The following is a 23,889-nucleotide window of genomic DNA, read 5'->3' as shown; positions in this document are numbered from 1 at the left end:
ACTAGAATTTTCCTCAGCAAAGCTGAACCATGTAGACTGGTTTCTACTTCACAGCTTGATATTTATTACATAATTCCATTAAATCTAATCTAGAGACATCAGTTAGTGCACAGGTGTCGAACTCCAGGCCTCGAGGGCCGGTGTCCTGCAGGTTTTAGATGTGTCCTTGATCCAACACAGCTGATTTAAACGACCTCCTCAACATGTCTTGAAGTTCTCCAGAGGCCTGGTAATTAACTTATCATTTGGTTCAGGTGTGTTGACCCAGGGTGATATCTGCTACCAGGGTAACCAGATAAAATGGGGCCGAAGAGGACACCGACAGCTGAGGAAGTCGAGGACATTAAAAAGTCCCTTGACTTCATAATGGAGGAAATTTCTACTATCAGGTTGCAGCAGAAAAATATCATTGAAATTGTGGAGGAGGTAAAGCTCCTCCGCATCCAAAATGCCGAAAAAGATAAAAAGATTGCATACCTGGAAAGTAAGGTCGCTGACCTGGAACAATACTCCAGGATAAATGACGTCATCATCACTGGGCTCCATATTAAACCCCGGTCATACGCTCAGGCGGTGACCGCTGACAGCAATGAGGAACCTGGAGAGCTTGACATTAGCTCCACGGAACAACAGGTGGCTGCTTTCCTGCGGTCCAAAGGGATTGCCCTGGACTGTAACTCTGTCGAAGCATGCCACCCTCTTCCCAGGAGGAACGGCAACATACCGGCTATTATATTAAGGTTTGTAAATCGAAAGCACAAGATTACGCTGCTGAAACAAGGAAGAAAATTAAAAGGATCTAATGTCTTTATCAATGAACATCTAACCAAACACAACGCTGAAATAGCCAAAAAAGCGCGACACCTTAAGAAGCTGGGAAAAATCCAAAGCACTTGGACGACGAACTGCAAAATATTCATTAAACTAAACGGATCACCAGAGGAAGCCAAAGTTCTGACCATTAAAAATATGGCGGATCTCGAAAAATATCAGTGAGCAACACGATCTGGACGGCAAACAAGGTAACAGACAACCACACACTCACTTATGACACAAACTGGAAGGAAGAACTCAGATACATCTGGAAGAATCAGCTGCATCAGTCAGACAGTTGCAGAATATGATCAATTGGAACTGAAAACATTTAACTATATGGATCACAATACACATGACTTGGAATATGAAATAGATCCAGACAACAACTTTTTCTCATCTAACAATAACAATTGCTGCTACTATACAAATAAAGACTACAATCAGAGGATTAAAACTGAGAATAAATTATCAATTATCCACTTTAACTGTAGAAGTCTCTATACTAATTTTAGTCATATCAAAGAATATCTTAACCAGTTTTCACATCCATTTAGTGTCATTGCCTTATCAGAAACTTGGATCAATATGGAAAAAGGAACAGACTTTGAACTGGAGGGTTATGAATTCACATTTATAACTAGGCGAAACAAAGGAGGAGGAGGAGTGGCCTTGTATGTGGACAAATCCTTGAAATTTAATGTGGTGGAAAAGATGACGATGGTGATTGATAATGTACTAGAATGTATTACAGTTGAAATTTGTAAAGAAAAAAGTAAAAATGTAATCATTAGCTGTATATACAGAGCTCCAGGTAGTAGTATTGAGACATTTAAAGACTGGATAGAAGAAACATTTATTGAAATAGCTCGCAAAAAAGTTTTCATTTGTGGAGACTTCAATATTGATTTGCTAAACCCAAATAAACATAAAACCACTGAGGAATTTATAAACACAATGCACTGTATGAACCTATTCCCTAAAATTACTAGACCTACCAGGATTACATCACATTGTGCAACTCTCATAGACAACATTTTTACAAATGACATTGAAAATAAGACTGTAAGTGGACTCCTGATTAACGACATAAGTGACCATCTTCCAATTTTTACAATCTATGATAGGAATTACAAGATCAATAAAATGGACAGTAAAAAAGAGTACAGACGAGTAAGAACAGAAGAAAGAATGAATGCATTTAAAAAAGATTTATTGAAGGAAAACTGGGGTGAAGTATATCAGGAACAGGACGTTAATAGTGCTTATAATAAATTCCTCAGAATATTTACATTACTGTACAATACCAACTGTCCAATAAAGCAATATAGTAGGAAACAGAAATATATGGACTGTCCATGGATAACAAAAGGTCTGCAAAATGCATGTACAAAGAAAAATGCTCTATACAGAGAGTTCTTAAGAACGAGAACTAAAGATGCTGAAATCAGATACAAAAGATATAAAAATAGGTTAACTAATATACTTAGATTTAGTAAAAAGGAATACTATAAGAAGCAATTAGATATAAATAGAAATAATAATAAAAGATTATGGGAAATCCTGAACAGTGTTATAAAATGTGGGACTGGACAAAAGAACTATCCCAAGTATTTCATTTGTAATGACCATGAAGAATACAATATGGATGTTGTGGCAAATAGTCTCAATGAATTCTTTGTAACTGCTGGACCAAATTTAGCAAGAACAATCACTGATCCTGGGAAAGCACAGGAAAAACCCGATACACTGATTGACAGAAATCCATATTCTATGTTTCTCACAGCCGTTGATGAAAATGAAGTTCTTGAAATTGTCAAAAAATGTAAAAATCACAAATCTTTGGATTGTAATGATATTGATATGATAGTGGTTAAAAGAGTCATTGAAGCTATTATAAAACCATTTACATACATCTGTAATTTATCATTTCAAACTGGTCGATTTCCAGACAGAATGAAAATAGCAAAAGTTATACCTCTATACAAATCTGGGAACAAACACCATTTCACAAACTACAGGCCTGTCTCTTTACTACCTCAATTCTCAAAAGTTCTTGAAAAACTGTTTAAAAACAGACTGGAAAAATTTATAGATAAACATAAACTACTCACTGAGAGTCAGTACGGATTCAGATCAAGCAGATCAACATCATCGGCACTATTAGATTCAATAGAATACATCACAAATTCCATAGACAAAAAGCAATATGTGGCTGGGTTATTCATAGACTTGACAAAGGCATTTGACACTAAAGATCATGATATATTAATAAGAAAACTGGAACGTTATGGTGTCAGAGGGGTAGTTTTAGATTGGGTCCGGAGTTATTTAAGTGACAGAAAGCAGTTTGTGAAAATAAATGGTGGTTGCTCCTTATGTATGGACATTGCTTGTGGTGTACCCCAAGGGTCAGTTTTGGGTCCAAAATTCTTCAACTTGTACATTAACGACATCTGTAAAGTGTCCAAAGTATTAAAAATGGTTCTCTTTGCTGACGATACAAACATTTTTTGCTCTGGTGATGATCTGCAGAATTTATTGGAGGATATGACTAATGAAATAAGTAAAGTGAAGTTCTAGCTTGATAAAAACAAATTATCATTAAATTTGAATAAATCTAAACTGATGTTATTTGGAAATAGTAGTTTAAATACAAATGCAAAGATTCAAATAAATGGTGTTGATATTGAAAGAGTCAGTGAAAATAAATTTCTGGGGGTAATAATAGATGAAAAACTTAACTGGAGAGCTCACGTAAGATATATTCATTCCAAAGTATCACGAAGCGTTGCAGTACTAAACAAGGCAAAACAGGTATTCGACAGAACATCACTTCATATTCTCTACTGTTCACTGGTTTCACCATACTTAAGCTATTGTGCAGAGGTCTGGGGCAATAACTATAAAACCACATTACATTCACTTTTTACTCTTCAAAAAAAAGCAATTCGAATCATCCACAATGCAGGTTATAGGGAACATACAAACTCACTATTTTTGCAGTCTGAAATATTGAAAATTGACTATATAGTGAAATTCCAAACAGCACAAATTCTATTCAAAGCAAAAAATAAAGAACTGCCAGGTAATATTCAGAGTATGTTTTTTTTGAAAGAAGGAAGTTATAATTTAAGGGGTTTTTGTAACTTCAAAACAATGAAGGTACGTACTACAAGAAAAGGCTTTTGTGTTTCTGTTCATGGAGTGAAACTATGGAACAAACTGAATATGGAATTAAAGCAATGTCCAAACATAAAACTGTTCAAAAAGAGTTACAAAAATATGATCTTCTCGATCTATAAAGAAAAGGAAAATATTTAAATTAAGTGAATGTCTCTATTTAAAAACAAACAAACAAACAAAAAATTCATGATGTGATATTATAGTATATAGTATATCAGAAATCTGTTCACTATTTTTATTACAAATTATATCAGTAAGGAAGCTGACTAAATATTCACTGATAATTTATGGCAAAGGGGTGGGATTAAATAAGTGTATACTTCTTCCCACTCCCTTTCAACATGTAAATTAATCAGAATGTTTTTTTGTATGTAATTTGTATAGTATTTTTTTTCTCTCTTATTTCTTTTCTAAATGTACTTGTATATTGTTCACATGTTGAAATAAATTACCAAATTACCAAAAATTAATTACCAAATATCTAAAACCTGCAGGGACACCGGCCCTTGAGGCCTGGGGTTCGACACCCCCGAGTTAGGCAGAGCAGCCACGTTCCTAACTCCAGGATTTATGGGTGTCTACGGGAATTGTTTCACTTTTGGTTCCTGGATTTTAACTACAAAGATATTGTTAACTGAAGATGAGAAGTTAACAGCATGCTACGAGCACAACACTGGTGCACGTACCCATACTTGTCAAGGTGAATATTAATACAGGGTTAAATTAGTTGCTTTCACGATCTAAAGAGAAAAAAAGCCCCAGAATTCTCACCTAAAAGACATCATGTTGATCCATATTCTATTCAATTCAGTTTTATTTACATAGTGCCAAATTAACCATATTGCCTCAAGGTGCTTTATATTATTTGCTTAAGCACTGGGGCTGATGTTGCATTCCTGCAGTCACATTATCCTTCCAGTAACAGAAGAACTCTGTGGTGTGTGTTTACAGGAGTTTCTGCCCCTAAAAGGAAAAAAAATCTGGGTCTACAGTAAAGCACAGAACATTAATTAAACTCAGCAGCATATTATTTGCCATTTTTTTTGGGACCTTGTGGCAGAAGATTCACAGGGACAGATAGTTGGATTTCCTAATCCCCTTTGTTCTTTAATCCTCCACATGTCCACTGAGGGCCTTCAGCTTGACTTGTTTGACCTCTTCGCTCAGTTCATTTTAAGATGCATAACTTTGTGTGTCAGTGGAGTTGGACAAGGTCCTTAAATTTTAAATGACAAGCAGGTGGTGATGGATGCTCCTACATGTTTTTTTAGATACAGTTGTGGTCACAAGTTTAGATCCACTCACCATCGGCATGAATGTCATAGTAAATTTGGTTCTTTTAAGGATTTCTTTGAAATGTTCTATTTCCACGGTGGAATAATTGGACAGCATATGTCTTTAAAACAAGAATTGTGTGCAGAAGTTTGAATTTATTTTGGATTTTTTATAATCCAAAAAGGCTCAAAGGTATACATACAGGCTCAAATACATTCATAAACTCACTTCAGTCTTTTAGTATTTGATGCTGAAGGTTCCAGATCATCAGTTGCACAACAATTGCACATTAAGTACAGGTTATTCAGAAAGAAAAGAAACTTAGCAATACACACCCAAAGCTACAAAGCAGTTACCTTGAGATTAATGAAACGAACCCTTTAAACCCTTTAACCTCTCCAACTAATCAGTTGTGGTTTGACAAATCAACCGTCATTGGTAGTTTTGACGAGTCAACCGGGCAGAAGGAAGTTCAGTTCTAATGAAAAAGTTGAGAAAAGTCAAGTGTCAAAGGTAAAGGTTTTGGAGAGGCATTCAAAACTAGACTCCAAAGTCTTATTGAATCTGCCTTAATTCTAGGAAGTAAGAAGTCTTTGCTGTAGTAAAGCAGGATGAGTCAGATTATTTGACCTGCTGCCATGTCTGAAGTCTGTTGAGGTTTTCTGCTACTACTGTGGCAAGAGATATCTTTACACAAACTTGACCCAAGGTCTCGTCTCTTGCTGGGAGTCACAGTTCATTAAATGTAACCTTTTGAGCCCTTCCAGGCTTTCTGATTTACAGCAACCTCCACATCCTTCACTGTACCATCTCTCTTTTTTGGTCCTTTATTATTGATTTAATGCAATGTGTTCTGAAGTGGGTGATCTTGATGCTCAATTGGACGTAAAACTTGAAGATAGCAATCCAGAACATAATTAGTGGCTTTCTTATTACAGTATTTCTCAGTCCAGCTGCCTTTCCTTCAACATCTGCTCCTCATATGACTGGCTACGAGACACCAGATGTTCTGCTCCAACCACCCAAAATAAAGACAGGCGCTTTCCTGAAGACCTCAAGCGGTAGCTCCCCGCAGATGACAGCTGAGGCCAGGAAAACAGTTCCAAGATTTGACCCACAAATGAAATCAACCACCTGGAGAAGGACAGCAGGAATTAGCTCTAGCCCTGAAGTCACAATAGCAGAAACCAGCAGACGCAAAACACCAACCGTTCCCCAAACAAATATTGATTCTTCACGGGAAACTCAAGCAGCTAACCTAAACCTATCCAGGACTAACACAGACATGTTCAAGAACCTCTCAGAGATTGTGCCACACCGAGTCAAGCAGGAGCAATCTAAATTCAGAAACACTACAAGCAATCCTCCGACTGTAGCTTCACCATCAGATCATGATAGACCAGCTGCAGGTAAGCCCCAAATTTCCAATAAATTCCATTTAAGTTTTCCTTAATGTGCGAGGTATCACACTGTGCTGAGCCTCAAGCAAATATGAAGACAAGGAGACTTTAAAAGGGAACATTCAGTCATTCTGGCCATAATGTTTTATCACAGTCATTAAAATAAGTACCAGGAAAATAATTCACATACTGTAGTATACATATTTTTTTTAGTTTAGCTATAAAAGCTGCCCTAAGGGGATTCAGGATTTCAATTTGAGAACACTTAAACAGGTCGTTTTCAGATGTTAGGAACAACCGACCAATGTGATCTTTTTTTGGAGATCTTATCACTGTGTGTGCTTGAACAACCATTCAGAAACAGGGAAATTCACATAAAACAAAAACAATTTAGACAAAAAAAAATATGGGTTTTTTACTCTGTATTCAGGAAAACTGTAGTTCAATGATATGTTACCTTACAGAGCTAATGCTGCAGTCACAATAGGAAAATCAGTGGAGGCACACCCAAGATCATTGCGATCGTTTGTGAGCAACTTTCAATTTTGCTGCTTCTTGAAATGGTTGTTTCAAAGACGAGGACCAGATCTGTGATCACTCGCAGTCAGCTGCCGTCTTCAATGAGTCATCAGTGCATCAAGATGGTTATAAAACAAGCAATAAGATCAAATCAGGCTTGTTTGCAATTGAATGGAGTCAAGTTGGCAATTACATGCGTCAGTTACTTACTGTTTATGATAATACGGGATTAACTGTGATAAACTGACCAAAAAATGCAAACCTGTTTATTTCTACATACACAGAAATTCACATTAACTATTTACATTTAGCATCAAGTGAGAACCTCATAGTTGCAAAACAGAAATTCAGAAAATCCTTCACGATTATTGACTCTATTTACCTGTAAGATGACACAGTTAACAACTTAGCAACCTGTTGATATTAGTGCTCCATTGGAGAGAAAGTTGCAGATTAATTGCAGTCATCGGTGTAGGCTGACTCATTGGCAGTCTGTCTGCATTTATAAATGAGTTTGCAACTATTTGTAAACCTTCACCAATCTGTTTGAGAGAGGTCATACTGCGACTGTATGGAGACACGTTGCCTCCCACAAGGAGGCCTGTGTGCCTTGTGATCAAAAGTGAACGCCCACAGGTTGAAGGTGGAACACCGTCAGTGTAATCGTTGATTTTTTCCTCATTGCCTATTACTACTCTAGTCTGAACCATTACAGAGCACACAAGGATATTTGTAAGTATATTAATATTTGATACTTGTAAGACTATAACTAATGAAAGAAGGCAAAAATGAACTTTGCAACAGTTTTATTTGTATGTTTTCAGAGATGTCAGATGTCAGAGATGCAGATTGTGTTTTCTTGGGAAAGCTACAATCCGAGCCTTCTTATAGGACAATGATTGATCTCATACAACTTTATCTCCCAGGATCAGTGAGGTCTTTGGCTGTCAGTTTATCAGCTACATGCGCCAGCAGGCCCTGCTTTCCTGGGGTTCAATGCATCAACCGCAGACCGCCACATGTGGGCTACGTCTGTGGCCGCTGCCCACCTGGACTTTATGGCAATGGTCGCATCTGCATGAAGAACTCCAAGGAAGGTGAGGGAGCTTTTACATTTAATATTTTAATGCGTTTGGGGATAAGCTTCCATGATTTTTAAGTCTTGTCAGGGACTTTGCAGGAACCAGAGTGATTATAGAGTTTTTCACAGGCCTTTAGGACATTTAAAAAAAAATAGCAGTTGAATGCAGTTGAAGTTTCCTTTAACCCTAAACTAACTAATGCTGTTGACTCAATTCAGCCATAGATCTACTTACACTGGCTGGCCATCAGGTGTTTCATAACCTTTGGGTCACATCTAGCCCCACACATGATTGGTCAATGCTGTAATTGAGTCACAAAAGCAGCCCAAATTGGGGTGTCTGCTCTGTATAGCATATTCTTCCTATTCTTTGTACAAAAACACATTGTGTTGTTTTTCAAAGGAAAAAATAAGCATTAATCTGATGAAAACATCTGTCAGTAATGTGCATCCTTCCATACACTGTGGTCTGCTTTTAAGAGCCTATTTTGCACTCGTTATATTCTGGTTTCCCTGATGTTGCTTTATGTGTTTTTCTTGATTGGAAAGAATGTCATTTATTGCAGGAGATAAATCAGCGTAAGTGGTTGGAGACTGCCTGAATGCAATAACCACCTCTGGTGCATTGCTTTTTGAGTCGGTTCCACAAAGTTTCTACAGCAGATTCCTTAATGTGACTTCACACAAGGGGAGATGGTGGGGGGGCTCACAACTCTAAAGAGACAGTCTGATTCCAACTTAAATCCCTTTATTGTGGACTGTGTTTGTCTGGAAAGTCACATCACCACAAACAAGACATTAATCGCTTAAATTGCTTTGCTGTTCTTCTCTTTACTTTTATTTGTCCAAGGACAGAAAGCAGACATGCTTTTTTTCCTTCAGCATGTCATCGTTTGACCAGATGTTCTGCTTTTCAATTTTAGTTTTATTTTGCTGTATTTTATCATTTAATGCAGAGTTTTGCAGATTCCTGTCAAACCTCTGTTAAGCCTGTCAAGCTGTGTTTAGTACGCAGCGACACATACGCGATACACAGCAGAATGACATCTATGGCAGCTTTATAATGACATGAGCTGTAGCACCCAAAGCTGCTGCTTTAGCATATTTTAGTAATCTAATGCTTCTCAGTAAAGATATCAAAGCTATGACTGGAAATTTACGTTTTGGGGTAGAAATATGAATATTTTAGGGCTCAGTACCTCAGATCTAGTTGCTGGTTGACCTGGTAACCATTGGCCGCTAGGGAAAAATTTATATTCCCTGACTGGTTGCAATGAAACTGATTGCTAAAACCTCAGTTATGCATGCCTAGAGACCAATCAATAAACCCCTGCTAACCACCAATGAATAAACCGCTTGGCATGTCATTGCTGAAGGTTGCGAGCTGTTGCTAGGTGAAATTGGTCACACAGAACTTTATAATGTTGCACTGAAAACCTCCTTACAATTATTTTGGTCACTGGGACCCTGGCACTGTCACCAGTTGTTTGTATGGAAGATGCTGTCTACAAATACTTACCAACTACTCACAGAGTGGTGAGACTGTGAAAAATCCAACATGAATAGGAAGTGGCAGTCATTTGAAAAGTTGCACCTTCTAAAATGTCTTGGTTGCAGTTTTTACTTTGAAGTTAAACATTTTCTGTTTACATCTTGAGACAATTTTTTTTCAAATTTCACTAATTTTGTGAGCAATTGCATACTGTTTGCAGGCAGGTTAGTGTCATAAGACTACATGTGACTGCAGCAATCTGCTAGTGGCAAGGGTTTTCATACTGCACTCTCTTTGTGACCACTTTCACCTACAGACAGCTAGCAACCATTCACCAATCAGTTGGGAAAATACACATTTTTCCCTAGTAACTGGTAGTTGCAAGCAGCTTTGTGACAGGCCTCTAGAGTGCGTGATTGGCAATCTATTTCAGAGCAACTGCCAATAACCCCTCACACCAGTCTGAGGCCTGTGTAACTGAGGCCACTCTGCTGTTCTACTTAACTCTAGTTAGGGCCAAATCAGATTTCTTTCTGTAACATATTTTTAAACCACTGGAGATGACCAAAGTGCTGTCCATACCACTGTGGAGAACATAAATAGATCGAAAAAATAGAAAGAAAGACAGAATACAGGATCCAGTTGTATAAAATCAAAATATAAATAGAATTAACAAAGGTATTCTAAAAACAAGACAGAACAGGAAAGAAATGTAACACTAAAATATAAAAAACAGTAAGAATATGTGAAGGCCATCAAAAACATGTATGTCTTTGGGGGTTTCGTTTCATTAGAGACTTAACATTTGATTGTTCCAGAGTTATCGAGTAGGCACTGCCAAATCTCCCTTATTTTGTAGAAAAACTACAAGCAGTTGATCTTAAAAGTAATACCTTTTTGGCTTGATCCGGATTCTATCAGCAAAGAAGTGGATGAACTATTAGATTTCTGCAAGAGCATATGCAAGGTAAATAAAATAGGCCCTAAACTGGAACCTTGAGGCACACCATAAGTAATTGGGGCTGTACATGAAGAGAAGAACCCATTTTTCAGGACAGTGCCTTAGATGCTAGCCTAATCCTCAAGAGGGTTCGCAAGAAAGTAGATCTAAATCTTACTGGAAACAAAATGGCACAATTACTGGAGTTTAAAGGCAGCACGTCATCATTAAAAAGTTTGTGTAGAGCATATTTTGTCCTGAGGTGTGATCGGAAATTTTCAGTGGCTTAGTCTAAAAAAGAAAAAGGCTGAGCATACAGCATTTTCTCCATGAATTCCATCATAGAAATACAAGTTCAGAAATAAAAATTACTTAACTCTTTTCAGGCAAGGTTATTTAATAAGGACATGGACTGCTTTGTTAGCAAAATTTGTAATCTGGGAAATTGAAGGTTCTAGAGTGTCCAAAAACTGTGTAGGAACAATATCCCAAGGGCAGTTGTATAAATTATAGTTATGATTGTGTCATCAATGTGATATACAAGCTAATATGACCGTTATCCCTTTCCTCAGCATCCAATCACCTGCCTCAGCAGCAGACACTAGGCAAGTCCAGCCGATCCTCATATGGAAGTAGCAGCAGCAAAGTCGTCCATGTCCACCTACCCAACTTGCCCAACAGGTATGGTGTCAAGCACCTGTCCTCATCCTTCATTAGGTCGCACCAAGTTACAGGATCAGGTAGAGAGGGTGGCACAGGAAGAAGAGAGGCCATCATTTCTGCTTCGAGGGATGTCGCTGCAAATACTCACATCACACGTGCCAACCCTAGATCAGACACTGGGGCATACGCCAGTGCCTCCAGGGAGATTGTCATGCCCCATGTAACAGTCTCCAAGGTGAGTTGGTAACTGTTCAAAGCATTAAAAGAAAATTGTACAGATGGACATTAAAGTCCATTTACTCACTTTATGATCATCTTCCAGAAGTCTGAAGGAGCTCTTACTGGTGCCACGCCTGTTAAAGTAACTGCCGCTGCACCTCGGCTCTCCATTCAGCCTGGAAGAGTAACGGCAGCTAAACAAACAACCCAGCCTCAGCTCAACCACCTGACATCCACCCAGACCAAACCCTGGACTCCACCAAGACCTGCCCTCCCACTTACAGCAGCCCTCACTTCTCTGTCCTACTCACTTTCTGAGTCTGAGTTCTCTGCAGACGGGGATGAAACTGAGCCAGGATCAGAGATGCCGAAGATTGTGCCAGTGCTGACCCTCACAACACCCGACAAGGTCTATAGCTCCCTGGCACAAAGATCTACATCCAGCCAGTCATCAACTGGAAGTGGTACACTAGCTGACGAACATTTGATGGCTTGTGCCGAACGGCCATGTTTTCCTGGTGTCCAGTGTGAACCAGCCAAGGATGGGGGCTTCCGCTGTGGAAGGTGTCCAGTAGGATATACTGGAAATGGGCATACCTGTAAAGGTAAACCTGTTCTCTCTTTGATGAGTGAAAAACAGTTTTCAACAGGACTCTTCTGCAGCAATCTTGTGTTAACTAAGTACACCCCATGAAATAGCTTAGCAGCAATAACATGAAGTAAACATATATGACTTAATTTGTCACTGTCACGTCACTGGGGATCACTGTGTTTCTGTTCATTGAGGTTTGAAGGTTTGTTAATGCACGACTATTATAGGGTCTGGCAAAAAAATTGGCAGGTTCAGGTTGGGGTCTGGACTTTGACTATTTTGATTCTATTTCTTTTTCAGCCATTCTGTTGCTGCTGTGCTTGGGATCATTGTCCTGTTAAATGACCCAGTTTTAGCCAAGCATTAGGTTTGACTCCAGAATTCTTCTGTATACAGAGGAGTTCATGGTGAACTCACTGATTACAAGGTACCCAGGTCCGGGGGCTGGGAACGAGCCCAAATCATCACCCCTCTTGACAGTTCTGATGCAAATTTGCAAACCTAAAATTTGCAGCATGTTCAGTTGTATTATTGTAGGGTCTTTACTAGGGGTGCAACAATACTCGTATTGATATTGAACCGTTCAATACAGTACTTTCGGTTCAGTACGCATATGTATCGAACAATACAACATTTTTTATTTATTTTATCAACTTTTCTTCTGACGATGCTGTCTGTGTTGAGCGCTCAGTGGATCTGTGTTTGACTACTCCGCCTAGGCTGCACTGTCGAGTGCAGATCCACTGAGCACAGCGCAAGCTAGCAAGACAGAAGCTAAGCTCGTTGCAACATGGCAACTGCCTCAATGCTACCCAAAATTGAGCCTCCCCCACCCTCATTCAGATCTGGCGTTTGGAACTATCTTGGTTTTCATATGAAGTATGACCCTGATGGTAAGCACGTCATGGACAAAAGTAAAACAGTATGTCGGATGTGCCACGCAATGCTCAATTTGTGGGAACTAGTGTTAGCGCAGTTAGCTTGTTAACGTGTTGACGCCGTCCAGCCCCAAGCACGGGGCAATCCGTGGTAACAGAGATTTGCCGCGTTATGGCGTTAATGCCATTTTAACGAGATTAACGCTGACAGCACTTGTGGGAACACAACGAATATGACAGCACATTTACGCCGACATCATCCTATTGCAAAGACAAGTGGAAGCAGACACTCTCTTGTTTGTTTATCGCCCACTTCGCGCCACAAAGAGGAAACCAGCGGCTGAACAACAGCAGCACGTTTAACCTTGATAATCTGTTGTTAGAATTTATTTAATATTACTTTCTACACCAGGATCTTTTTCTACGCAGCTGACGGCTGGTAACTGTGCAGGGGTGGATCTAGCAAAGTTTAGCCAGGAGGGCCGATAGGGCATGAACAGGGAAAAGGGGGCACAAAGACATCCTTTTCTTTCTTATTCTCGCTTAAAATGTCTAGCTTTTAATAAATAATTATCCGAATCTTACACCCAAAGTTTTAATATGATGTAAAATGTATAGAAGTCCATTACTGTATATAGTAACTATTAAGGCAAGGCAAGGCAAGTTTATTTGTATAGCACAATTCAACAACAAGGTGATTCAAAGTGCTTTACAGAGACATTAGAAACAAGAACAAATAAAAAGCATGATTTAAAATTGATTAAAACAAGCAAATAAACTAAACTAATAATTACAAACAAACAAAACAACAACGTAGATAAAATCAAACAGATAAAATCAGAACGAGTAGATAAAAGTCAGTAGTTAAAATGTAAGTTTTGAAATGTAAAGCTTAAAAAGTGTGGATTTGTGCTTATGCAAATGCCGCTGAGAGCAGGTGAGTCTTCAACCTGGATTTAAATAAACTGAGTGTTGTCAGGCTGATCTGAGGCTTTCTGGGGAGTTTTGTTCCAGCATATTAGGGAGCATAAAAGGCTGAATGCAGCTTCTCCGTGTCTGGTCTGACTCTGGGAACGATAAAAGACCAGATCCAGATGACCTGAAGGGATCTGGATGGTTCAATACGGGTCAGAGGTCAGTGATGTATTTTGGCCGAACCATAATCGAGCTTTATAGGCCAGCAGCAGAATTAAGTCTAATATTCCCTATTAAGCTATAGTATTTTTTCCTTTGGGAAGGTACCATCTGTGCAGTCTGCAGTTCTGTTGAAGAAAGATGTTGAATCTATTTAATTATTCTTGAAAAATAATTTATTTCTGTGCATTTTTTTTGACACTGCATCAAATTAAAGTTGATTACGTCGATTAAGCATCATGAGGTGGAGGGTGGGGGTGGTTCCCTTTTTTTTTTTTTTTTTTTTTTTTTTTTTTTTTTTTGCTGGGAGTTTTAGAACCCTATTAGTTAGGTTGCTTACTCTTTAAAATACCAGAATAGGGAGGATGGTGCAGGTTTAAGTTTATTAGATTCATCAGTATTGCTGAAGTATGAAATAGTTTGGTTGCAGTGTATTTTTCGCATACAGGTATAACAGAATAGCTTTAGTGTTTGTTTTTTTTAACTTGAGTTTGAACTTATACAAAATGCAGCAAGATATTAAAAAAACAGTTTTATTGATTAAAAAACACACTATATCGGATTCATATCGGTATCGGCCGATATCCAAATTTATGATATCGGTATCAGTATCGGACATAAAAAAGTGGTATCGTGCCATCTCTAGTATGTAGTCCATGTGCCACAAAAGAGAGATAAACCAATCTAATAGAAAAATATATGTAGGTTTAACATCTTAACGCTCCTCCCCATCTGTGTTTCAAGCTGTTTGCAGGCATGCATGCGGTAGGAACATGGAGTGTGCTGCGCCCAACACATGCCGCTGCAAACCAGGCTACACTGGATCTAGCTGCCAAAAAGGTAAAAAGCAATAGCATTAGAATTTATTTTTTAACAATTTAAGTCTAAAATAATTGTTTTCCCATATTTTATTAGCCATCTGTGATCCGGAGTGCAAGAATGGTGGGGTTTGCATTGCACCAAATGTTTGCCAGTGTCTCAGAGGATACCATGGAGAGACTTGTCAGGAAGGTAACGTTTGCTTCTGTTTCCAAGTTAATCCAGTTCAGGATCTATTTAATGCACATTTTTAGTATAACATACTGAGACAACAAATTAATTAAAGGCTTAAAACTTAAGAATGATTAACTTTTATAATAGCTTATAAATTCTTCAACTACCTCTGGTAGCTGCTATGAAGCTCACTTAACCATTAAGTAATACTGTAAATAACACCACCTCATGTATACAAGTAACAACCTGAGGTGATGAAAAGTGAAGTGACAAACACTACACTTCCTCTAATGCCTCCAAAAAGTATGTCAATCCCATTGAGCCCCATGTTTAAAAAATCCAAATTTACAGCAGAAATAAAAATATTTACAGCCTAAAATGAAAACTATTTCTTTATAAGTAACCCAGTTAAACTGTATTAAGGCTTAAAATTACACAGGGTTCAGTGAATACAGGCGCTAGCCGTCACTTTAGTTAATCAGAGTCATTTAACTGGACCTCTGGACTATGTTTATAGTGTTGGCGCCTGTTGGGGCATTTTTAGTAGACAGGTAATATGGTTTGCTGTGCAGTCCCACATGTTCTGTGAATTGTCATTATTTTATCTTTTTGTTACTTAATGCTAATTAGCGGGTATGTATTTTGATACAGGGAGTGCAGAATTATTAGGCAAGTTGTATTTTTGAGGAATAATGTTATTATTGAACAACAACCATGTTCTCAATGAACCCAAAAAACTCATTAATATCAAAGCTGAATGTTTTTGGAAGTAGTTTTTAGTTTGTTTTTAGTTTTAGCTATTTTAGGGGGATATCTGTGTGTGCAGGTGACTATTACTGTGCATAATTATTAGGCAACTTAACAAAAAACAAATATATACCCATTTCAATTATTTATTTTTACCAGTGAAACCAATATAACATCTCCACATTCACAAATATACATTTCTGACATTCAAAAACAAAACAAAAACAAATCAGCGACCAATATAGCCACCTTTCTTTGCAAGGACACTCAAAAGCCTGCCATCCATGGATTCTGTCAGTGTTTTGATCTGTTCACCATCAACATTGCGTGCAGCAGCAACCACAGCCTCCCAGACACTGTTCAGAGAGGTGTACTGTTTTCCCTCCTTGTAAATCTCACATTTGATGATGGACCACAGGTTCTCAATGGGGTTCAGATCAGGTGAACAAGGAGGCCATGTCATTAGTTTTTCTTCTTTTATACCCTTTCTTGCCAGCCACGCTGTGGAGTACTTGGACGCGTGTGATGGAGCATTGTCCTGCATGAAAATCATGTTTTTCTTGAAGGATGCAGACTTCTTCCTGTACCACTGCTTGAAGAAGGTGTCTTCCAGAAACTGGCAGTAGGACTGGGAGTTGAGCTTGACTCCATCCTCAACCCGAAAAGGCCCCACAAGCTCATCTTTGATGATACCAGCCCAAACCAGTACTCCACCTCCACCTTGCTGGCGTCTGAGTCGGACTGGAGCTCTCTGCCCTTTACCAATCCAGCCACGGGCCCATCCATCTGGCCCATCAAGACTCACTCTCATTTCATCAGTCCATAAAACCTTAGAAAAACCAGTCTCGAGATATTTCTTGGCCCAGTCTTGACGTTTCAGCTTGTGTGTCTTGTTCAGTGGTGGTCGTCTTTCAGCCTTTCTTACCTTGGCCATGTCTCTGAGTATTGCACACCTTGTGCTTTTGGGCACTCCAGTGATGTTGCAGCTCTGAAATATGGCCAAACTGGTGGCAAGTGGCATCTTGGCAGCTGCACGCTTGACTTTTCTCAGTTCATGAGCAGTTATTTTGCGCCTTGGTTTTTCCACACGCTTCTTGCGACCCTGTTGACTATTTTGAATGAAACGCTTGATTGTTCGATGATCACGCTTCAGAAGCTTTGCAATTTTGAGACTGCTGCATCCCTCTGCAAGATATCTCACTATTTTTGACTTTTCTGAGCCTGTCAAGTCCTTCTTTTGACCCATTTTGCCAAAGGAAAGGACGTTGCCTAATAATTATGCACACCTGATATAGGGTGTTGATGTCATTAGACCACACCCCTTCTCATTACAGAGATGCACATCACCTAATATGCTTAATTGGTAGTAGGCTTTCGAGCCTATACAGCTTGGAGTAAGACAACATGCATGAAGAGGATGATGTGGACAAAATACTCATTTGCCTAATAATTCTGCACTCCCTGTAGATGTAATTGAACACCATGCAAGCTAGCTAGGTAGATCAGATTAATTCCAGCTCCACCAATACAAAGTAAGTGTGGGTGTGAAGCTAATATTGAGCTCTCAAAATAAGTCTTCACAAACCAATGATTGATGTCGCAGTGGTTATGTCCACTTTTATTTACAGTCTATAAGAGCATGCACTGAAAATATGTCAGTATTACATCTCATTTCTAAACTCCATGTGTGCAGCCTTGTGCAGGTCACCATGCGAAAATGGAGGCACCTGTGTGGGACTGCAGACCTGCTCCTGTCCTTACGGGTTTGTTGGTCCTCGATGTGAAACAAGTGAGTTTACTTCTTTTATATCAATATCAGTGAAGATCTTTAAAACAGCAGTACATTTGTATACATTGTTCTTTTGTTTCGGGTATTTCTTTCTAATTTTACGGTCTTAATTTACAATATTTGTTTAAAACCTTTTTCTTTCATAACTGTTATTGTGGTCTCTTCCTATTAAAAGGGAGGTCTTCCTCCCCACTTTCGCTAAGTGCTGTTCAAAGGGGATTGTCTGATTATTGGAGTTTTGTCTCTAATGTTGTAGAGACAAAACTCGTCAAGGCCACAAAAATCAACATAAAAATCCACTGAATTGAATTAAATAAATGGGGTTTTTTTGTTGGTTGCAGTGGTGTGTAGCCGTCACTGTCGAAACGGAGGCCAGTGTGCATCTCCAGATGAGTGCATGTGTACACCAGGCTGGACTGGACCGTCCTGTGAGACCGGTGAGTTGTGTTACTCATGCTGTAGGGGGCAAAGATCTGATTTAAGTTTAGGGTAAAGTTTAACTGCAAATTTTGTTTTCCAGCTCTCTGCTCCCCTGTCTGTCTGAACGGAGGTTCGTGTGTTCGACCGAATACCTGCGAGTGTCCTCACGGTTTCTACGGTGCACACTGTCAGAACGGTAAATCTACAGCAGGCTAGATTCAAAGCTTAAAGTGTCTTTTAAAAAAGCATCTAAATTGGGAGCTATTCTGCTTTTACCTTTTTAAAAATCACAAAAATACTGTTTTAGTGGTTGATTCTCATATTAAACATGACCAGTTTTTCAAATAATCAGGTTATGTATGTGTAGTGTATTAATAGAGACTGTTTATCCTAATACTGACATTACAGATGTCTGTTGGTGAGGACTAGCCAATCAGAAGAAAGCTAGCTTAAATGGGGAGGGGCTAAGAGGCCTTGTTTCAGAAGGAAGATGAGCTGAGGGGCCTAGTAGAAGATAAATAAGGATTATTTTGAGCTGTTAATCATGCAAAGCTACTGGAGTGCAATAATATAGGAAAAACAGGACTTTTTCTAATATATTTTTTCTCCTCCAGCTGTCTGCAACCCTCCCTGTAAAAATGGTGGTCTGTGTATGAGAAACAACGTCTGCTCATGTCTGCAGGGATACACAGGGAGACGGTGTGAGAGAAGTAAGCACTTCTTCTTCATCTCCTGGTCATCTTCCTTGTCTGCAGATGCTCCAGTTACTTTAATTATCACTCAGTTGCTTTTAAAGATGACGAAGTGGACGAACTTGTGTCACTTTAATTTCCAGATTGTGTGCTTTTACTGTCATGTTTTGGACAAACTAAAGAATTAATTGATTAAAACTGTCTCCCTCATTCCTCCTCTCCAGGTGTGTGTGAGCCCATGTGCATGAACGGCGGGCGGTGCGTTGGTCCAGATGTTTGTGATTGTCTGTCCGGTTGGCGAGGGAAGAGATGTGACAAACGTACGTGTAATGATCCGTAACGCTCAGGCAGACACGAACACCTGAACACTTCTTCTGCTCTCTTCTTATGTTGACCTACAGTCAGAGTACAGCCTCTTTCACTTCTAAGGTTTTACATGTTTGGGGATAAAAAACATCCTTAGCACAACTGGAAATGAGGTAAATACAACCTCAGATGAAAAACATTAAATAAGAACATATTTTTGCTCAGTTTAAGGTCCTTGCTTCACCCATGATCCACATCTCCAATAGGTTTCATGAAATTCTGCTCTGTAGTTTTTGTGAGGTGACAAACAACGCTGCAAACGTTCCTCGGTTCTCGCCTTGCTTTCGTGCCGACCTCCTGAGCACACAGCAAGTTTCTCAGACTGACCTGGAGTCAGAAGAGCTGCGCTGACTCCAGGCTCTGCTGACGGACATCTCCGCAGAGGTGCTTCACATGTGGAAACCATCAGGTGTAGTGCCTGCAGAGTTTCACTTGACTGACCTTTGACCTACGCAGAGTGGTAACAGTTACCTAAGAGACAGAAGTTCAAAAGAAGAAGAGATTAATTACAGATAAGTGTTACCTGCTGACTTGCTCAAGCTTTCTTAGGAGAACTGTTGTTACCCTCAAGTCCTACTCCGGTCGAAGTGATTTAAATGTGTCATCAGAGTGAAGGCGGGGCTCTGTGTGGACTTCTGTGACCACAAAAGACCACATGACACATCCTTCAGTTGGACTCCAGCTGTGAGAGCCGTGGCTGTGTGCTGTGATTGACATGTCGGGTGTGAGCACAGCCCTGCACCTCAGCTATTTAAAAATGTATATGTCAATTTGTTAATTTACATTATGTATTAAGTGAATGAAAAACAGAACAAATATTTGATGATGATGATGATGATGTTCAGAGCTTTCTGTCATCGTGTGTCCTCTCAGCCAGCTGTCTGCAGAAGTGTCTGAATGGAGGCGAGTGCGTCGGTCCAAACACCTGCCACTGCACCCCAGGGTGGCATGGCACGCTGTGTCAGATCCGTGAGTATCAAAACCAAACACACACTCATAGGTACACTAGAGGGACAACAATAAGACAACCTCCAAAACAGGAAAGGCCTTACAGGTGAAGGACACTCACAGCTTTTCCTTCCTACTCTGCTTTTCTTTTACTACTTTTGCCTTTGGCTAGCCTCAGTGTCATTTCTGGTAGCAGTAGTGACACTGAGGCTGGACCTGGACCCTAAAGAGGTTGCACAGGTAGTCCAACTCCTCCAGGACGCCACATCAATACATGCCATTGTCAGAAAGTTTGCTGTGTCCAGGATCATGTAGGAGATCCCAGGACACAAACAGTTACTTTAGTTTAGGGTCTGATGTGTTATAGTGCAGGACGTTAGGCTGCCTGTAACATCGTTCAGCATGAACAGCTTGGTGGTGGGTCAGTCATGGTCTGGGGAGGAATATCCCACAGACCACTGCAGGCTACACAACCACACCCTGACTGCCATGAAATCCTTGGACTGACTGTCAGACCGTATAATGGCGCAGTGAGTCCCGGGTTGCTCCTGGTGCGCGACAAAGCCCAGCCTCATGTGGTGAGAACAGGCAGGATGCATGGAGGACGTAGGCATCGATACCATTGATTCGTTGTCACACTCAACAGAACTCCTCTTGGACATTATGTTTTGGTCCATCTGACACCACAAGGTTGCACCTCAGACTGGGACACCATCCAAGGTTCCCAAGGTTGTCAGTCTTGCATAAAAACTACAGAGAACAGTTTTGAGTTGTTGCAATGAAATTCCAAGAAACGGGATCAGCCCACTGCATCATTTCTTCACTCTGATTTTCAGGGTGTCTTTGAATTCAGTAGGTTGATCATTTTCATTTCTGTCAAATGACGTGGCAGTCCATGTTAGTACAGATATGTTTCTCTCACAGGCCCACTAAATATAAAGTAAGAGCTTTTTTTAAATCTCATTTTGTTTCAGAAATGTTTTCTTTGTGCCTTGAATTATAAACTTCAGCTGGGATCTTACAAAGAACGTTGTAGCAGGACTGATTTATTTGATCTTCTAACTGTGTATCTGTTGCTGTTGTGTCTCAGCTCTCTGTGAGCAGAAGTGTCTGTACGGCAGTCGCTGCATCCGGCCGAATGTCTGCGCCTGCCAGAATGGATTCTCTGGGTCGTTCTGCTCCAGGAGGGTAAGAACTGAACATGGAGCCTCAGTTTAAAGAGGAGAGGATCTACTTGTTAAGTGTTTTCTGTGTCTTGGCCTCTTATTTGTTACTCCTTGTTTGGAGGAACGTCACTTTTTCCAGACTGTCAGATTCGCAGATGAGAGACAGAAGACTCACATGAAGAAAAACAGAAACACATGAGTCCGTCCTCATGAACTGGCCACTTACAGACGATGATGTATTGAAGCCAAACGCTGCTCTATATGTTTGGATTTTACAAGCTGCAGTTCATTGCCACAGTCCAACCTCACGTTACAATCACATGTCATGTATCATTGTTATTATTTTTCAAACTTCCCAGTAACTGAAGCTGTTTTGTTTGTTTTGCACCAGCTGGAGGACAGACAAAGTGCAGGAATTTCAGCAGAGAAAGACATACAAAAGTTCTGCATGCGAATCTTTAAAGAGGAAGTCAGGAGTTACGGAGGTTTGGAGGATGAGCAGGAGTGTTAGGTTAGGCCAATGGTTCCCAAAGTTTTTTTTGCTGGGCCCCCCTTTGTTTTACCAGAAAAAATAAAAATTACGTGTGGACGAGGAATACAGAGTTCGTCACGCAACGTCAAAGTTATGTGCCTTTTTTCACATTTACATGAGATGAATTGCAGAATGACAGATAGTCAGATTAACAGTACTGTTAATCTGACTATCTTCAGGTTTTACACGCTTACATATACACACGCAGTTACTGTCCCTCCATTTACAAAGGCAGAGGCGTCACGGTGTGATTATTGGATTATTATTGGAAATCAGAATGATAATTATTCCCAGGGGAAATTGTTTTGGTACAACAGAACTCTATATTTTTAAAAACATGTAAAAAAATAGTAGTGAAAAAGTAAAACTAAGGCATTCAAAGTGCCACGGTGAATTAAAATGAAATATTCAAAAGTTAAAACAATATTATTTACAGTATAGAAAAGATATACAAGATATAAAAAAACAGGAATGCTAAAAGTCTTAACAGAGACGATGCAGATAAAATGGCAGAAAATAGAAGTTAAGACAAAACAAAGACAAAAAAAGTACAAAAAGTGAAAATAGTCAAGTGTAGGGAGATAAAACACCAACTAAAAGATACAAAATAAGGTTAAATTTCTGCTGTTTGTGTCTTTTTGCTTCTCGGTGATGATCTGTGTAGTTATCCAGCCTCATGTTTTTATTTGTTTTGTTTTTTCCAGCTGCCTATCACACGAGGCTGACACCAAACAGCCGGCGGTAAAACCCTCAGGTGATCTGGAAAGCACCAAGACGTAATCAGACTCCAAAGGTCACCATCAGCTGAGCTTAGCATGGAAACTAGTGATGCCGACATACAAGACGGAGAAAAAGGCAGCTTATCCCTCGTTTTTGTGCTAAGCTAAGCTAACACGTGGACAACCTGTTTTGTTTGTTTTGGGGAATTGGTCACACCGATGAGAAATTGCTCTTAAGCTGCAGAGGAAAACTATTTTCTAGACTTGATTAACATCTAAAACCTACACAACCTACACTTCAGAAGGAAAAATCCTCACCTGAGGTTCAACATTATTTGCAGTCCCAACACTAAAAGATATTTTGTCACCCTAACACATTAACACGTCCTCAGAGTTTAACTGTGCTGACTCATTGGGTTCTTTCACTCATTTACAGCAGTTTACAGTAAATCTTCAGGGTTTGTCCTTTTCACCGTGAATCCAAACCTCAGTAAGAGTATTTATTTATTTACTTGGTTGTTTTATATTGTCACATATTTGCTGTTGTATATTTCTTAATCAGTGTATAATCTGTTATTTCTTATCAAAGCATTGGCTACTGGCTGTTTTGTAAGAAAATAAAGCTCCTTTAGAGGTACCGCTTCTTGTCCTTCCTAAAAACCTGCATATATATGGAAGCAGGGGCGTCTCCAGGAATTTTTAGATGGGGTGGCACAGGAACTTTGGGGGGGGGGGGGCATTTATTAATACCAAACCAAATCACTTATATGTGATTGAAAATTCAGCAACTTGTAATGATTTAGACTGGACAGACTTCCTGCTTCCATAAAAATTGATTAGGTGTGGCATGTAACAAAATGGATGGCTCCATATTTATATGAGTTTAAGAGTAAATAAGTCTACAGTTGTATTTACTATGGTGCATGGAAGAGAAAAAGGCTGTTTCCCAGAAAAAAATGACTTCCGGAAGGAATTTAGAGGGGGCACCTGAGGCCCTCCCCTTAGCTACATCACTGATCTGGTGTATTTTTAACTTGATGATGCTTTTAATTTGTTAATTTCCTTACAGGTACCTTCTGTAATTAAGCTTTGTTGAATTCAAGATTTCGTTTTCTTTCTTTTATTTTTTAACCACGGGGGCAGCATTTTACCTGCTGCTTAACTTCTGGCAGACTGTCATTGCAAATAAGAACATCTGAAAAGGGTGTCTGGCAAAATAAGGGTTTGCTGACTCACTGCACCATCTTCTGGTACAAGATGGTATTACATGAATGTACAACCCAGCCCTAGTTCAGCTCTAGTTTTTATCTCTACAACACAACACA

The 23,889-nt window shown here is 39.5% G+C and overlaps 1 protein-coding gene across 2 annotated transcripts in view; it reads left to right on the top strand.

The window, feature by feature from the left end:
- si:ch211-246m6.5 (von Willebrand factor D and EGF domain-containing protein) overlaps positions 1-23,201 on the top strand; it is a 46,235-nt gene extending 23,034 nt beyond the window's left edge. Inside the window, exons 20-33 of one of the 2 annotated variants that reach the window (XM_040051529.1) lie at positions 6,213-6,683; positions 8,120-8,290; positions 11,279-11,604; positions 11,695-12,193; positions 14,937-15,032; positions 15,108-15,203; positions 17,626-17,721; positions 18,063-18,158; positions 18,242-18,337; positions 18,756-18,851; positions 19,058-19,153; positions 20,073-20,168; positions 21,238-21,335; positions 22,550-23,201. In XM_040051529.1, coding sequence (XP_039907463.1) covers positions 6,213-6,683; positions 8,120-8,290; positions 11,279-11,604; positions 11,695-12,193; positions 14,937-15,032; positions 15,108-15,203; positions 17,626-17,721; positions 18,063-18,158; positions 18,242-18,337; positions 18,756-18,851; positions 19,058-19,153; positions 20,073-20,168; positions 21,238-21,335; positions 22,550-22,570 — 2,354 coding nt within the window. In that variant the 3' untranslated portion in view covers positions 22,571-23,201. Of the gene's footprint in view, positions 1-6,212; positions 6,684-8,119; positions 8,291-11,278; positions 11,605-11,691; positions 12,194-14,936; positions 15,033-15,107; positions 15,204-17,625; positions 17,722-18,062; positions 18,159-18,241; positions 18,338-18,755; positions 18,852-19,057; positions 19,154-20,072; positions 20,169-21,237; positions 21,336-22,549 lie in introns of both variants that reach the window. The other variant, XM_040051528.1, reaches the window with a different exon arrangement.
- Positions 23,202-23,889: the final 688 nt, after the last annotated feature.

The sequence above is a fragment of the Simochromis diagramma genome, unplaced genomic scaffold, assembly GCF_900408965.1.
Source record: "Simochromis diagramma unplaced genomic scaffold, fSimDia1.1 OVJJ01000107.1, whole genome shotgun sequence".
NCBI classification, from domain to species: domain Eukaryota; kingdom Metazoa; phylum Chordata; class Actinopteri; order Cichliformes; family Cichlidae; genus Simochromis; species Simochromis diagramma.
This window is presented reverse-complemented; position numbering and strand designations above follow the sequence as displayed.